This window comes from Hippocampus guttulatus, chromosome 5, assembly GCF_054856545.1.
Source record: "Hippocampus guttulatus isolate MCC_2025c chromosome 5, RoL_Hgut_1.0, whole genome shotgun sequence".
In the NCBI taxonomy this organism is placed as follows: Eukaryota; Metazoa; Chordata; class Actinopteri; order Syngnathiformes; family Syngnathidae; genus Hippocampus; species Hippocampus guttulatus.
In genome coordinates this window covers 8,055,137-8,070,294 of record NC_141265.1, presented here as the reverse complement: position 1 = coordinate 8,070,294, position 15,158 = coordinate 8,055,137, and the positions used below count along the sequence as shown (strand labels likewise).

The following is a 15,158-nucleotide window of genomic DNA, read 5'->3' as shown; positions in this document are numbered from 1 at the left end:
TTCTTACTAAAATGCACATTTATTTATCATTTGGACACAAGTTTAAAAAAAAACAACCTAACATTTGTTACAAATGAATCAGGATAGATTAGATCGAAACGTAATTATTGGTCCCCATATGTCTGCGTTTGCTTCTTGGCCTCAAAAGGCATTGCAATTGTATTACTTTGGTTTGAAACTCGAGGCAACTCGGATTAAACATGGTTCACAGAAACGAAAGGTATAAACAAATCCACAAGAATTTTCACACACCGAAATAAAACGACATGGTAATTGAATGTCTGACCAGCAAAGTTGTCAAATCCAGGTCGGGAAAGTGAAAAAGAAAGAACGAGGAACCTGTGGCTAAAGTCAAACAGTGGCACGGTTTTCACTTCGACACCTCTGCTAACCAGGCGGCATAATCTGTTGGTCACGCTTCAACCAAATTGCAATCAAGTGCAATTGGAATGAAAAGCTTCACAGCATTCAGGAAGATAAACAGCAAGTCGTAATGAACACAAAAAACAATTTTAAGAAACGATTTATATAATCATTACTATATATGTTGTCAGTTTTTGTGTTCGTCAAGTTTTACAATGAAACCAACCTTTTGAAAACAGAATCATGATGACGATAGTTCAGAACAGTTTGGGGCCATCTCTTGTGTCTTATACACCTTTGGCATTGGCTGAGATGCCGCCAAACAGATTTGCATTTATAATTATCAACAAATGAAGGCGGGCCATATGCAAATTAGAGTGAGAGCCTTCAACTTGAATGAATTTGGATTAATCAACACAGGCACGGTGGTGCAAACAAAATGGGCCGGTACACACAAATCATAAATCTGACAGTGATTTTATGTATACTTAACTTGTGCGTAGAGTAAGAACATTTCTACGCATTTATTAATGAATGAGGCCTACTGTGATTTAAAAAAAACAACAATGAAATAAAACATAATTATGAATTTAAAACAGCATTATAAAGGGGCCACACCATCACCATGACAATCGACTGAAATAAATTATACGGGCTTGTACAGAAGAGTAGTCACATACTTCTTTCTGTATCTGTGAGTTGCGCTCAGAACCATGACGCCATCCTGGGACAAAACAAGACATATCGTATTTTTGTTATTGGCTACCCATCCGGCAATGCCAGCCATTCAGCCCCAACACCTTTATACACGGATTGCTCTTGTAGTGAATCTCATTAGATTGTGCAGTCTCTTATTTTGTGATGCTGCACATGCTTGCTCTTTGTAATGTGTGCTAATGCAAGCAACAATGACGAAGCGGACATGACGTTCGGGTTACCTTGATGGAGAGGGCGTATAGGTGATTGAGCATCACGTGGTTGGGCTCAGGAAGCAGGGTTGGGTCACACTGGGGAAGGCCAAAAGACGATTGACTTGAGCTCAGATTAAATACAAAGGTTTGACATGATAAATGGCGAAGAGGGCGACATACCGAAATCCCTGTGTCTTTGTTGAGCAGCACTTGGAGCAAGTGTGGAGGTAAGATAGGAGGATGTTTGAGCTTGTCTTCTGATTTGACAACGTAGGGGTCCTGCTGGTAGGGACCAGGAGGGGAACTGGACAAGTCTGATGAAAAATAATTAGCAGATTAGGAGTTGCTCAAAACAAAATGCAAAAGGGAGTCGTACCTGAGATGTCTGCAGAATCTTGAGAGTCAATTCGAAGGGCGTCAAAGACCTCAAAGTCGGTTGTCTTCACCTGGATTATGTTATTAACGGTTCCGGTTTTTGTCGTGATCACAGCCTATGAGAGCACCAAGAAGTTACGTACTGAAATGCATTGAAAATGTGAGTTTTCATGTAAAACGATAGTACCTTGTTTTCTTTTAAGGAATGGAAGAAATAAAAACAAGCACAACAGGGTTCCCACAAGATTTTTCACGTTAAAATTTAACAATTTAAGAAGCCATATCAGCATAAATAAACAACTAACTAAATAAATAAAAGATCTGTGAATTTGTGTTAATGTATTTCTCCAACGTGGAAATGTGGAATGTGTGGAGGATGCAAAAATGCAGCGTATTGAGTAGGCTACTCGCGCAACACCACCACAGCGCAACAGACACAACAGGCAGATTGCAAAACACCAGCGATTGGGGGGAGGGGGGGTTATGTGCTTGGATGAGTTGGCATTGGACTCAAACGTCTTAATGCTCATTGTACCTAGCTGAAATCTTTTCTTTACATATGATGCAAAAAGCCTCAAATTCCTAACTATCCACCGGTTTGGGTCAAAGGCGAAGGGATTCTTTACTCAATCAAGCTTTGTAGAATGTGTTGAAATTTCCTCATTTCTCCAATGTGAAATGTGTGGCTAGATCAGGGGTTAAAGCAAATAAATAAATAAAATAAAATAAAAAAAGAAGGAGAAGAAGAATTTGACAGAAAAACAAAATGCCTGTGATCAACTAACCAAAAATGTTCAATGCAATGGGGTGCACACTGACTCTTTTTAAATAATCACACGTGACAAGTATAGATTTTGTCCAAATTGGGAGAGGTTTTCAAACACAAATATAAAGGTAGAAAAGTGTAATGGAGGCATTAAGTAAATAGTGAGTATCTATCAGAATGGGGTCCTCACAGATTTTTTTTGGGTCAAATTTTGTGCATTCTGGTGCATGGGTACAAGTCCCTCTCCCGGGGAGAAATGGAAAAACACTGTTAGTCGAATCTGCATTTGTGGGGAAAAAGCAATTCAAGAAAATGAAGAGGACATGCGGTCAACATTTTTGTCTGTTGCCTCATTAAACCCACTTTTTTTCTTTTTTTTTTTTACTCTGTAGCACTATTTACCATTACTGCTATCATTATTGTTGTTGTTTCGGAGACACCTTGCAATTTTGAAGCAAGTTTAGCTTTGCAGCTTGCCACCGGTGCAAAGATACGACACGTGTATTGGATATGGATAGTTTTGACAGTGCATTCTTATCAATAGTGTATGCTTGGATTAGCTCCACAAACTGGTGTGACATGGTTGGGGAAAGGTCAGGCTCTTGCACACTTGGACTTTCAGATCGCACAAGTGGTCAGTCAGTGATGTCAGTGCGTTTGTTGTTGCTGCCAGAGGGCCCGGGTAGAATACTCAAGAGCTATGTGTGTGGCTTCTGACTGGTGGCGGAACAGGATGTTTCCAGCACGACAGTTTTTTTTTTTTCAAATGACAGAATTCCGTCATGCCAACGGAGGTCTTTAAGCTCTGTCTGGGTAAAAAAACAAAACACCTAACTGACTAAATAAGTAAAATCTACATCTGTGTAGTGGTGTTGTCGTGCATGCTCTTCAGTAAAGTTTTGTTCTGTTTTGACCACAGATTGTGACCCGGGGATGCGTTGCATTCTCAATGATTCACTCCTCTGTCCTGTTTATTTGGGCTGTTATTTAATCAAAACGACAAATGACACTTTTGTGGAGAAGTTGTACTCAAAGAAGTTACATACAGCATAAAATTGAAGAGCCAGATATAAAGCCTTTTTTTCAAAACGTTTTACGGTATTATTTCCAAATTCCTAAATTCAATGCTTTTGAGACTTTTTAATACTCTGTGGGAAACTTGAACAACTTAAAAAAAAAAAAAACAAGACACAGTAAGACCTCACTGATACTGTCCAAAAAAATCAGAGCAATTTCCTCACCCCTGTGGGATCCAACGTCCACTGTCCGTCTACACAAAACTTGTACTGGTGTTCTCCCTCAGGCAGGTCCATGATTGCCACAAAGTTGTTCTTACTGAGTGAGAGGTAATGTTCAACAGAGTCATTCCATTTTATCTCACGAACAAGCTGCAAGGTTCACATACAACCTTTTATTGAGAGGGATCTTGGTGGACCAGTTGTTAAAGGAGCCAGACACAAAGACCTCTTTGGCGCTTCCGGTCCAGCGGAACACTGTTGGCCTGGCAAGTGTTGGACATTTACTGTCACTTTCCAGGTCCTGCTGCCAGGCCAGAAACTCCTGTTCCTCCTGTGGCACCTGGAAACAAGGTTGCTTCCATTTTAACTCATTCAGTATCAGCCAATTCTAGACCAAGTCTGAAAAGACGTTTAAAAACGTCTTTGGGAATTGCTCCTCAAAATTAGAAAGCTACTCCTCAAATGAAGTCACTGATTAGTAAAACTGCCCCGCAAAGACAAAGAAATATTTCAGGCCATGGAATTGAAAGAATTGTTGCACTGACACTGTCTAAAAACACATTGGTTTTGATATCAATTCATTCAGTGAAAGTGTTGCCAACATTAGCTAAAGGATATGGTCATTGGCATTATTTGTATTGCACTGGTACAAACATGTTACCTTTGCATCCTCTCTCTGGAAAATATCTGCATCCTCTGTGCTGTCAATCAGGATGTTGGGGCGGGCCTCTTTCCCTCGTTCACTCTGACCCCCGCTGGCTCTGTCACTGCTGCTGTTCCCCATTCTGACAGCATCTAACACTGGAAGACACACAAACACATGCAGGAAGACCCACAAACACACGCACCCATTCATGATATGCACTCACTGTCCACTTTATTAGGTATACTTGCAAAATCCACTAAAATCCAATTCAAGAGCTTTATCGAAAAATCCACCTACTGAAAACTTAACAGATATTTTGTTCAGTGTTGTGTTGTGAAAAATGATGTGCCTTGTCATCAACATTGGGAAATAACTGGCATCATTGTACGGCACATGTTCCTAGACTGGCCACTAGGGGCGTTTTGAGACTACAAGTACTACTACTACTGTACTACAATAGTGAACTTTGTGTGGTATCCTACTTAATATAATAGTATGTTACTCACCTAAATTCTTAGATTACGCCTGGGTGCCTATAGTCTTGGGCCAAAGGAGATCGTGCGGTCCTCTACGGGAGTGGACGAAGACGTCGGGTCTGTTTTCGCCGTTGTTTCCGTCTTAGACCAGCAATTTTCTCGTTGGGAGCACTAAGCGGACGTGCGCTGTCTGGACCTAAAGTCACCTTAAAATGTAACTCGACCCTCTTTTTTTAACAGCATTTCCTCTACTTTAATTGTAGATTTAAACGCTCCGTGATCGCAAGCAGCGGGTACGTGATCGCTCCCTGTAGACTTGTAGTTGTGTTTGCGTGTATCGAGACGAAAACACGCCTCTTCCGCCTCGTTTGTACAGAAACACTACAGACTAAACAGGAAGAGCGGGAATAAAATCAAAGCGCGTCATAGTGATGAAAAATTCGACTCCCCCTCCCCCAGGCTTGTTTGATAATGCCACATGATATATCACGATCGAGCGACGTATGGCTATCGTGTTGTTCCTACCCGGACAGTTAACATAATTTTTCCCATTTCGCAATACAGTACCATTTAAGTCAATGTGCTTTTAATAAATTTGAAGTTATAAGGGTTATGCTTCTCCAAATATGTTTTTACTACACAAGTTCATTTTCGTGTCAAGTTATTTAAGAAAGTGGACATTGTTTGACTCGTTCATTATGCAATAATTAAAATAATGATACTTCGTGGGTTTTCACGAATTTGCATTTTTCCTGTTCCTTCCTGCACATGGGAATCAAATAAAGCAGTTCTTTTGTTTCTTGTTTAGAGGAATGGTTGCAGAGTGGCAAGCACACCTCACGGTTTGGTGTTGTTCTTTTTTAATTTATAAACGCCATTCAAACTTATTGTGTAGGTTCCTCTCCCTTTATCTGATCTCTTTGTGTTCCCACGATGATCAAGTCTCTTGCCACTGAAGCCAGACACGCATCATGAAGATGTCATGTCATGATTACCACACTTGTGATAGGTCATTCTTTTCCCCTATCAAATCACTATGTCACCTTTTGTCATCTCATTGAAAAATAAACTTTCCACCAAAATCATAATTCCACGTTCCTTTTGGAGTTGGGTGCAATATCCCACCAGCCTGATACAGAACAGGATTTGATTAAAACAAGGAACGTGTTGAATCTCAGCAGTAGTGTGGCTCGGTAATTAGCATGGTTTGGATTCAGCTCCATGCCTTCCAGTGTGGAATTTGCATTTGGTTACACTAGTTTTATTCTGAGGACTCTCACTTCTTCTGTCAGGGTTGGTATGGATGAGGACCCAAATACAAGGAAGAAAGGCAAGTGTACTCCCCAAAAATAGTTAGGAAAAATCAAAAAAGAAAACAAGGCACTGTGGGGAAACAAAATCCCAAAATGACATTCAAAGAGGGCGGCATGGTGGTCCACTAGTTAGCACACCAGCATCACCTGCAGAGGTTCCAAGGTTCGATTCTGGCTCTGGCCTTCCTGTGTGGAGTTTGCATGTTCTTTCCGTGCCTGCATGGGTTTTCTCCGGGTACTCTAGTTTCCTCCTACATTCCCAAAACATGCATGGCAGGTAAATGGAACACTCTAAATTGTTCATAGGTGTGAGTGTAAGCATGAATTATTATTATTATTATTCATCTAACTGTGCCCTACGATTGGCTGGCAACCGGTTGAGGGTGTACTCCACCTACTGCCCGAAGGCAGCTGGGATAGGCTCCAGCTCGCTCGCGACTCTTGTGAGGATAAGCTGATTAGAAAATGATTGCATAGATCGATGGATGGATGAATGGAGATTCAAAGAAACAATCAAAAACTGGGGATGAACTTACTACAAAAGGCAACAAGACAGGACTTAACAACAGGGACTGGTTCAGCAAACACAAAAAAGGAACTAACAAAGGCGGAAAGAACCAGGAAACGTTTAAAAAAATAAAAAGCAATTGACAAGACAAAGAAAACACCTGAACAAGACACAAGTGGCTGAGGGAGCTGATTGGTAAACACAAGGGACCGGGTTGACGAGCACAGGTGGACACCAAAGCCTTATAAAACAGACATGGATAACTTAAGAATACAAAGTCTACTCAAAACCAAATAATGAAAAAGACATTTCATGACTTCTTCTCACATTCATGTTAGGTTCTTTAAAGATTCTCATTTGTTGTTAAATTTGAATGGTTCATTGTCCATGTGCGCCTGGGATTAACCGGAAACCACTGCATGTGTGTGTGTTATATTTTGAAACACATTATTGGTGTGTCTATTTTAAAAGAATCGAACTTCCATGCAGCACATTCACCCCTCATAGCCTGCTTCAGGTAGTTATCTGAGGTAGCCTTCATTCAGAGCTCACAGTGGCAAAATGTCACTGACATTAGAGCCCCCTCCTCCAACTCATGCCCTCCACCTGCACATGCAGCTGCAGCCCAAATTGTTGCACACATCGTCTGTGAGCGATCGATCGAGCAATGTGCACCGACACCAGCAGGTTGTGTCAGGCAGACCTCCTTCAAGGCCCTCACTGTTCATGACAGGCTGCAGCATCCCTCCGAGACATTAATAGCAGGGCAGATGAGAAAAGAAGATGGGGGCAGTGGAGCAATGTTAACGGGAAAAAGAAACGACAAGCAAGAAGGCCACATATATTTTAACATACATAAACACACATACTGTGTATATGTTTTAAATCCTTCAGCTAAGATGTGTACTGTATTTTTCTTAAAGGTGAATGTTGGGATTCTCACAAAATATAATGGGAACTTATACGGTAGAAGAGTGCCCAATACTGTTCAAAGGCAGGTTTAATATTTTCATTAATGTCTTTTTGAAACGAGAAAAAACAAACAAACCAATAACAATGATGAGTACTCCTTGACAAGGGTAAAAAAAATAAATCCGTTACAAAAAGAAGAGCAGTAATGAACCATTAGAGTGGAGGTACCAATACTGTCCACAAAATAAACATTTCTAAACATTAGGAAAAACATTTATGTTAAAAGAGCCAATAATGAAACCTAAGTGGAATGTTTTAAAATAATTTATTAGGAAATTTAAAAAGGTTTTTATTTTCTGCAAAGAAATAACATGACAGGAAAGTGAAATTCTGAAAAGGTTACAGTCTTGACAATTTCTTTTAAATCGAAGACCCAAAACCACGGTGGTAGTGTGGAGCAGTTTGAGTGTCTATGAAAATATGAAAACATTTTTATTAAATGTGGAGTGCTTTGTTCTTCTGCCCTTTTAAAATTGGCCAGCCAGTGCAACATCCTTTTCACTTCGTTTAGAACTGTTTTGGTAAAAAAAAAATAGTCGTCACCTTGCTTTAGCTGTGACCTCCAGTGGATACATGTGAGGGATGTCAAGATGACTAGGAAAAGCCACCTTGAGCAACAACAAAATAAGTTTGACAAATATGTTAATGTATTATTAAAAAAAGTCAAATTAAAATTTCACATTTGCAACAGAGGTACCTCCCCCAACCAAAAACAGCATACGGTGAATATTGTACATCATTTCGGAAAACACATTACACACAAACCAGCAGGCCATCATCAGCACATTTGATTGTGTCTGTGTGTGTGCACGGCCGCTCAACAGAGTACTCCTTCATGTTCTTCCACCCAAAATATTCACATCTTAAAAATCACAGTTAAACAACATTATGACAAAGTAAGAAAACAGGACATTTTTTCCTCTCCTAGGCGAGGAGCATTTTTACGTGCATGTGTCCCCACCCCTCCAAGAAAGTCAAAGAAAATAAAGACACAACCTCCCTCCGCTGAACTCGCAGCGGCTTTTCAGTGAAATAACAGACTCAAGTGACGGAAAGAGAAATGCCTAAGCAAATGTATGGCTGCTCTAACAAAAACATGGATTGAGATGTCCATGAAACTATCTCGCCATCAAAGTTGCCAATGTAAGGAGTGACGAGAAGAAGCTAACTTAGCACTTCTCCAAAGCCTCCCAGACCCTAAAAGTACAGTAGCTGCCCCCGCCCTTTAAGCCCCGAACAAAAGTCATATTATTTACAGTATGTTACAACATTGTACAGCTCAAGTAAGCCTACCATGTAACTGTGACCATTGACCTGCTTCCTTGCTTTATGTATATAACAAGATTTTGTTAAAACCTACCACTACACGTTCAGACACATTTTCTAGAAACAGGATTGTTCACAAATTAGTTGTTAATATTCATTATGCACTTCTGACGGTTTTCGCAGTACAGTTCGTAACCTTCACTTGGAGATTCAGGTTCAGAGGTCAAATAACCCGAGAAGACGAATTGCAGCCATCGCTCAAAATGGCAAAGTAAAACATAACCGAAAAGAGTAACAGTAAAAATACAGCATCTGTATGTGTTTGCTACAGTTTGCTTTGTTTGCTGGCTTTTCGAAACATTTTCATAACTGATTTTGCTAAGGTGCCGTTAGGGTTGGCTGTGTTGAGGTTGCCGTAAGAGGGTGATATATGTGTGTGTGTGTGTGTGTGTGTGTGTGTGTGTGTGTGTGTGTGTGTGTGTGAGAGAGAGAGAAAGAAATGGGGGTTTAGCTGCCCCCACCCCGAGAAGCGAAGTGGACAGAGCTTGGGCCAGATCAGCTCCAAAGCAGCTTCAATTCCCTCCAGATCTCCGCCCGTCAACAACTCTTGACTGAAATGCAAACAAACTGCATTAGTTAGAGGTCACATGTAATCGTGCCGTACTGCATCCTGCCTCTTAACGTGTAGAACAACTCACGTTCTCAGTGATAGCCGTTAGTGAAGGCCGTGGCGATCAAAGGGCCCTGTAGGAGGAAGCATGACAGGTTGACCTCCACTTCCTTTGAAGCCGCAGCATTTGACCATGATGGAGTAAATGAAATTTTGCTTCTCTGTGCTGTGGTAAAAGTCGGAGTTGTTTGAAGGTTGCTGCTAATTTTCGTTAGTCCATCTATGGCATTTCATACATTGTAGGGGTACATGATATTGGAAAATCATGTGATATGCGATGTGTGTGTTGAATATGGTCATCGCTATATTATTGCGACGTTTGACATGTACCTAAAGAAAAATGACATTTTTATAATCTAATGCATTTTCTCATGCAGCAAAATAAGCAAGTGTGATGTATTTTTAGCTAATGAATTGTAATGCCCTGAGATTGTGTTCAACTATTGCATTAATGTGCATTTAAGGTTACATCTGATTGGTTAAAGTCTGATTCAAGCATACAATTTCAGAGGACAATTATTGCGCGCCTGTGGGATATGCATATTGGACGCAATAACAATGTTTTTTTCTATATATTGTGCAGCCCTAATATGTTGGCATTAAGTTAGTATAGACTTTCATTTTGAAGAAATGTTATGGTTTGGTTGAACATTTATGTGTTTAAATATACTGCACACGTTTTTAAATTTTTTTTATTTTAAGTGTCAATTTTACAGTAAACCTTAACTAGGACTGATAAATAGCTTGAAGCAAGCATGCTTTGGTTCTAATTTGAAGAAGAGGGCGAACGAGAGTGTGAGAAAAGGTGGCAGGGAATTCTTTTAAAAAGTTCACTTTAATCAATTTAAGTTTGTTTTGATAAATGTAAATGTTTTTAAACCTGTGGGAGGGGTAAAACAAAAAAATATTTGAATGGAACATACAGGTCTGTCTGTCTGTCTATCTGTCTGTCTATCGAGCTAACTAAAGCTCTTGATGACTGGTTGTTGCTTCAAATTGAACTTCAGCATAACTCTTTATGGCTCATTATAACACTTGTCCAAACTGGGCAGGGTGGTGCAGTAGGTGGTATCTCACCCCAAGGCCATGGCTGAATCCTGCACTCGGGACAGGACTTGCAGCACTGAGGTAACTGCTGACTGCTGACTCCTGAGCAGCTGTTCCATAAAGGTCCGCCATTGGGCCCGGGCTGCTGGTTCCCAAAAATCCAGCTGTGCGAGATGGGGTAGAACCTGAAGGTACCGTGTCACAACATCAGAGTCAAGTTCCAAATGACTGTTAACATAATTCATTGCTACGTCTACAAATCAAATTCAAATTTCTACTATGCAAAGTGAATGCCCTACATCAACGCCCAGAAATGTTGCCAGCTTCACTGAGCCCGAGGTCATCTGAGAGGCTTTGACAGAAAGTGGAACGGCGTGCTATGGTCTGAAGAGTCCACATTTCAAATTGTTTTTTGAAATCCTGGTCATGCCCTCTGGGCCAAAGAGGAGGATGACCAGGATTATTGTTATCAGTGCAAAGTTCAAAAGCCAGTTTTTGTGATTGCATGGGGGGGGGGGGGGGGGGTGTTTGCGCCCATGGCATGGGTGACTTTGCATATCTGTGAAGGTACCATTAATGCTGAAAGATGCTTACAGGTTTGACCTTTTTATAATCTTTTTCAGGGACTTCCCTGCTTATTTCATCAAGACAATGCCAGCCATATTCTTCACTGTGATACAAGAACATGCCTTTGAAGCAATTGAGTGTGGTTACTAGACTGGCCTGCCAGCAGTCCAGACTTGTCTCCCATTGAAAATATGTGGCCGGGGCAATACGAAGTGCAAAATATGACAAAGGAGACTCTGAACTGTTGAGCAGCTTATGTTGTACATCAGGCAAGTATGGGAAAGAATTTCACCTGCGGCGCTTCAACAATTTGTGTCCTCAGTTCCCAAACGTTTTTTGAATGTTGCTAAAAGGTTGGTGTTTGATTCTGTCTTGCTATTCACTGTGTATTAATGAGGCGCAAAATACATATTTTCGCAAACTGCGATGTGAAACCGCTTATTTCAAGCCTTGCACACCACGGGGGAACAGCATTGAAGCAGTAAGGACCATGTTCTTACGTGTTTTCATTAAAAAAAATAAAAAATAAAAAAACAAACATACAGGTATAGTCAAAGCAAATACAGTACAATGGTATAACTTGATCATGGTCAAAATGGGAAACCTTGTGGAAAATCTTACCTCTGACAACTGCTGCTGCTGCTGCCGCTGCTGCCATTGGTCCATATGCAGTGAGGGGAATGGCTGAAGACAAAAAATTTAAATAAATTCAAATGTGTCAGTGTAAAAGATAGTTTTGTGTGTGTGTGTGTGTGTGTGGCAGTTTATGGGGTGTGTACCAGACAGACAACGTGCTGCTTGTAAAGTCCAAAGGAGGGACTAACTGACCTGTGAGTTCAGGGGGGTGGGGTGAAGTCAGAAGGGGAGTCCTCTCTAAGTGGAACTCTAAAACAGAAACAGCAGAGTGATTTTGAGTCCTAGACCGCACCTTTGACAGGCAAGCGAAGGACAACACAAACACCCCAGTAAGTGGGGGTGAGAAGTGTGGAGGAGTCAAACGAGGGCTTACAAGGTTCGAGGAAGGAGAAGCAGGATTTATTGGACGGAAAAATAGCTTAATGTAGACGTTCAATAAGGTTTGAGTGTTTTAAAATCTGCAGAAAACAACAAATCAGACCTACCACATATAAGTATGCTCATAAATTCAGTTTTTAAGGGGATTCAACTCATTTGCTATGAAGAGTTAAGAGGCCTGGCCTGGTGGGGTGACATATGACAATAGCAAATCTGAGTGTATTGGTGTGAGCTCTGGATGACAGCAGCTTCTGCGTAAGAATAGTCATCATGTTTATGTGTTTTATGGTACTCCTATCAGTCCATAAAGAACTGAAAAGTGCATCGGTGACTGTGAATCTCCTTTCCCACACGTATGGACACTACAGTAGGTGAGCTTCCGGAAAATGTAAGAACCCATTAAAAAAACAATTGCTTAAATAAACATGATATTGCAGGGGTGTGAACAATGAAGCACGATATAGAAAGGGAACACTGTACATGCATAGACACCTTCACACATGGCGCTAGCACACACGTTCACAAGCAAGCGAAGCAGATGTGAATCCACCCCCTGATATTTACAAGCAGCAATTTACACCCTCAGTTGTAACTTGTTTCTGTAAAGTAATATTTTGCATCCCGTCGGCTGGAAACCTATTCGCTCCATAACACTAACCATTCAAAACGGTATATTTGTTCAACATTGTGTCGTCAAAGAGGGCAAGCCATTTTCAACACTTAAGATTGGTCAATAACACGCACACGTGTGGACTGACCAACAGTATCGAGTATGAAAAAATATAAATTTGCAAAATTGTGACATTGGGGGATTTGGCCTAACTCCAGCGATGTGACAGCGTATCTCTTATACGATACAGTTCTAATACCCAGGCTATTGAAAAAATTAGAGCGCTGTTAAAATAGATTCAAACTAGTTTGCTGTTCAGCTATGGGAAACGGAACTTTTGTACATCCACGCTATGGCAATTCCAGCAAGCAGAAGTAGTGTGGTTAAATACGACACAGGCATAGAAAAAAAATAATTCAGAGCATTTAAAGAGGGATGAACAGCAATAAAAGTTGAAACATAATATTAATAATTTTCACAATAGTCAATCGAGGAAATTTCGTCAAACACCTTCTAAGCATTTAATAGTCTTTATCTTGCTTTTCTTTCATGTTAGCTCTCATGACGTGAACTTGAATGTTTCTGTGTAATGTGTGCCACATCAAACTCTTTCATTCAGTCCTCCTCAGCTAACAGTGGTGGAAATAAAATGATCATCATGCATCATGACGAGAGAGGATGTTATGTTTACCAGGGAATTGGTAGGTATATCCAGGGGTGATGCCTGCATAGCTTCGACTGGTGTAGGTGGCAGTCTGGAAGCTTGGATAACCTGTGGAGAAAACATCAGGGATAGTGTTTAGGGGCAATACCGTTCACAGTCTGAGATTATAACTCAGTGTTACGCGATCAGACATACACGAAACATGGCACTGCAACATTATGATGGTTCGTTGTTAAACAAAACAAACCAATCAAATCTGAAACTAGAATGGCCATTGTACCAAACAATCCACCCGTCCATCTTTTATACTGCTTATCCTCACTATAGTGGAAGGTGTGCATCTCAGATGACTGGACGAGAGGTAGTGTACACCCTGGACTGTCGATACTGACATACTGTATAGACAAACAACCATTTAAATGAACATTCCTTAAGAATGAGAGGGAGAATACGCTGGGAGAACATGCAAACTCTACACAGAAAGGCTGGAGCCCGGATTCAAACCTCCAGCCTTTGAACTGTCAGGCAAAGTATGTGCTAACCACTTAGCCAAAGCATATCATGCCAGTTGGGAACGGCACCTAACTGCACCTCAAAAACTACTGCTGTCCTAAACGTGTGCATCATTAAATTAAGTAAAATGTAGGAGGGAATATATCACAGAGTTTTGCCAATATGCCACAAACTTGGTGGTAATTGGAAACTATTTAAAAGGAAACAAAATGTGGCTTGTAAATCCCGGTACAGTATGATATGACCTGTAGATGGGTGATATTCTACACCTGTCACCTTTTTCTTGACAAGACTATGCGTTGTATGCATAGTCATACAGCTAAGGATTTGTGTAAACACATCCCAAGTTTTGAATTACTAAGAAAGAAAGATGTTTTCGCCAATCGTTTGATTTGAAATAAATTCTGGGAAAATGCTGCAGTTATCTGACTGGCCAGTAGATGGCAGCTTTAGTTCATCTAGTTAAAAGCTGAACAAACCGGCCCACTCAGAGATTAGTGATCAGAATACTTTGACAACAGGATGTTTTGTTTTAGGGAGTTTGAAGAGCAGAAACGATTAAGTGCCACTTGACTACTTTTAGATATTCATACGTGTTTTTTTTAAAGACGTATGGTAAATGTCTGGCATTTGAGGAATTTTCTCAGCATTTCAATATGCCCCATGTGACATGGGGCATATTCATATTGATCCTGACTTGAGCATTCGTTTGAGGTGCGACAAATAATGAGAATGTACTGTATATACACATAAATACACATTTGGTGGTACATAAATAACATTGAACTGACCTGCACTGAACAATGTACTGGACAGACTAAAATCTTTCAGATATAAAAAGGCACCCAGGGAAAAACAAAGTGAAGCCCAGACAATGTATCTTGGCACCTTTGCCACCTCAGTGGGTATCTTCTGAAATTTAGATCGAGATGATCGAAGCAACATGGTGGTGAAGCACAAGATCAGTCGAGGAACCCTTTGATTGGTCCGCCTCCTTCTCATCATGTGTCATGTGACCTTCAAAGCAGCTAAGGTCAAGAGTGCAGGAATAGCTTTTGAGAAGCGCAGATGGGAGGACAGCTACGAGATCCCCCTTGTTCTGATCGATGGGAACCTACCCAGCATACCGATCCCCAGCATGAAGGCGTCCATTCCATACGGCATCACCCGAGAGCGCCCCCTGGCCGAGCCAGTGGGAGACATCACCTCCTTGGGTTGAGCTTTCTTGCACTCCACCTG

The 15,158-nt window shown here is 40.9% G+C and overlaps 2 protein-coding genes across 4 annotated transcripts in view; both read right to left on the bottom strand.

The window, feature by feature from the left end:
- Positions 1-5,124, bottom strand: prkab1b (protein kinase, AMP-activated, beta 1 non-catalytic subunit, b). Its single transcript, XM_086111696.1, has 8 exons — positions 4,806-5,124; positions 4,315-4,454; positions 3,824-3,993; positions 3,657-3,750; positions 1,651-1,765; positions 1,455-1,588; positions 1,302-1,370; positions 1-1,087 (listed from the first exon to the last, which is right to left on the bottom strand). The coding sequence occupies exons 2-8, from the start codon at positions 4,435-4,437 to the stop codon at positions 1,010-1,012; spliced, it is 783 nt and encodes a 260-aa protein (XP_085967822.1). The 5' UTR covers positions 4,438-4,454; positions 4,806-5,124; the 3' UTR covers positions 1-1,009.
- A 2,690-nt stretch (positions 5,125-7,814) lies between these two features.
- Positions 7,815-15,158, bottom strand: part of msi1b (musashi RNA binding protein 1b) — a 22,576-nt gene continuing 15,232 nt past the window's right edge. For all 3 annotated transcript variants that reach the window (XM_086111967.1, XM_086111965.1, XM_086111966.1), the window contains 7 exons: positions 15,038-15,155; positions 13,434-13,514; positions 11,947-12,003; positions 11,740-11,802; positions 10,582-10,736; positions 9,533-9,578; positions 7,815-9,445 (listed from right to left, as the gene is read on the bottom strand). In XM_086111967.1, coding sequence (XP_085968093.1) covers positions 9,537-9,578; positions 10,582-10,736; positions 11,740-11,802; positions 11,947-12,003; positions 13,434-13,514; positions 15,038-15,155 — 516 coding nt within the window. In that variant the 3' untranslated portion in view covers positions 7,815-9,445; positions 9,533-9,536. The remainder of the gene's footprint in view (positions 9,446-9,532; positions 9,579-10,581; positions 10,737-11,739; positions 11,803-11,946; positions 12,004-13,433; positions 13,515-15,037; positions 15,156-15,158) is intronic.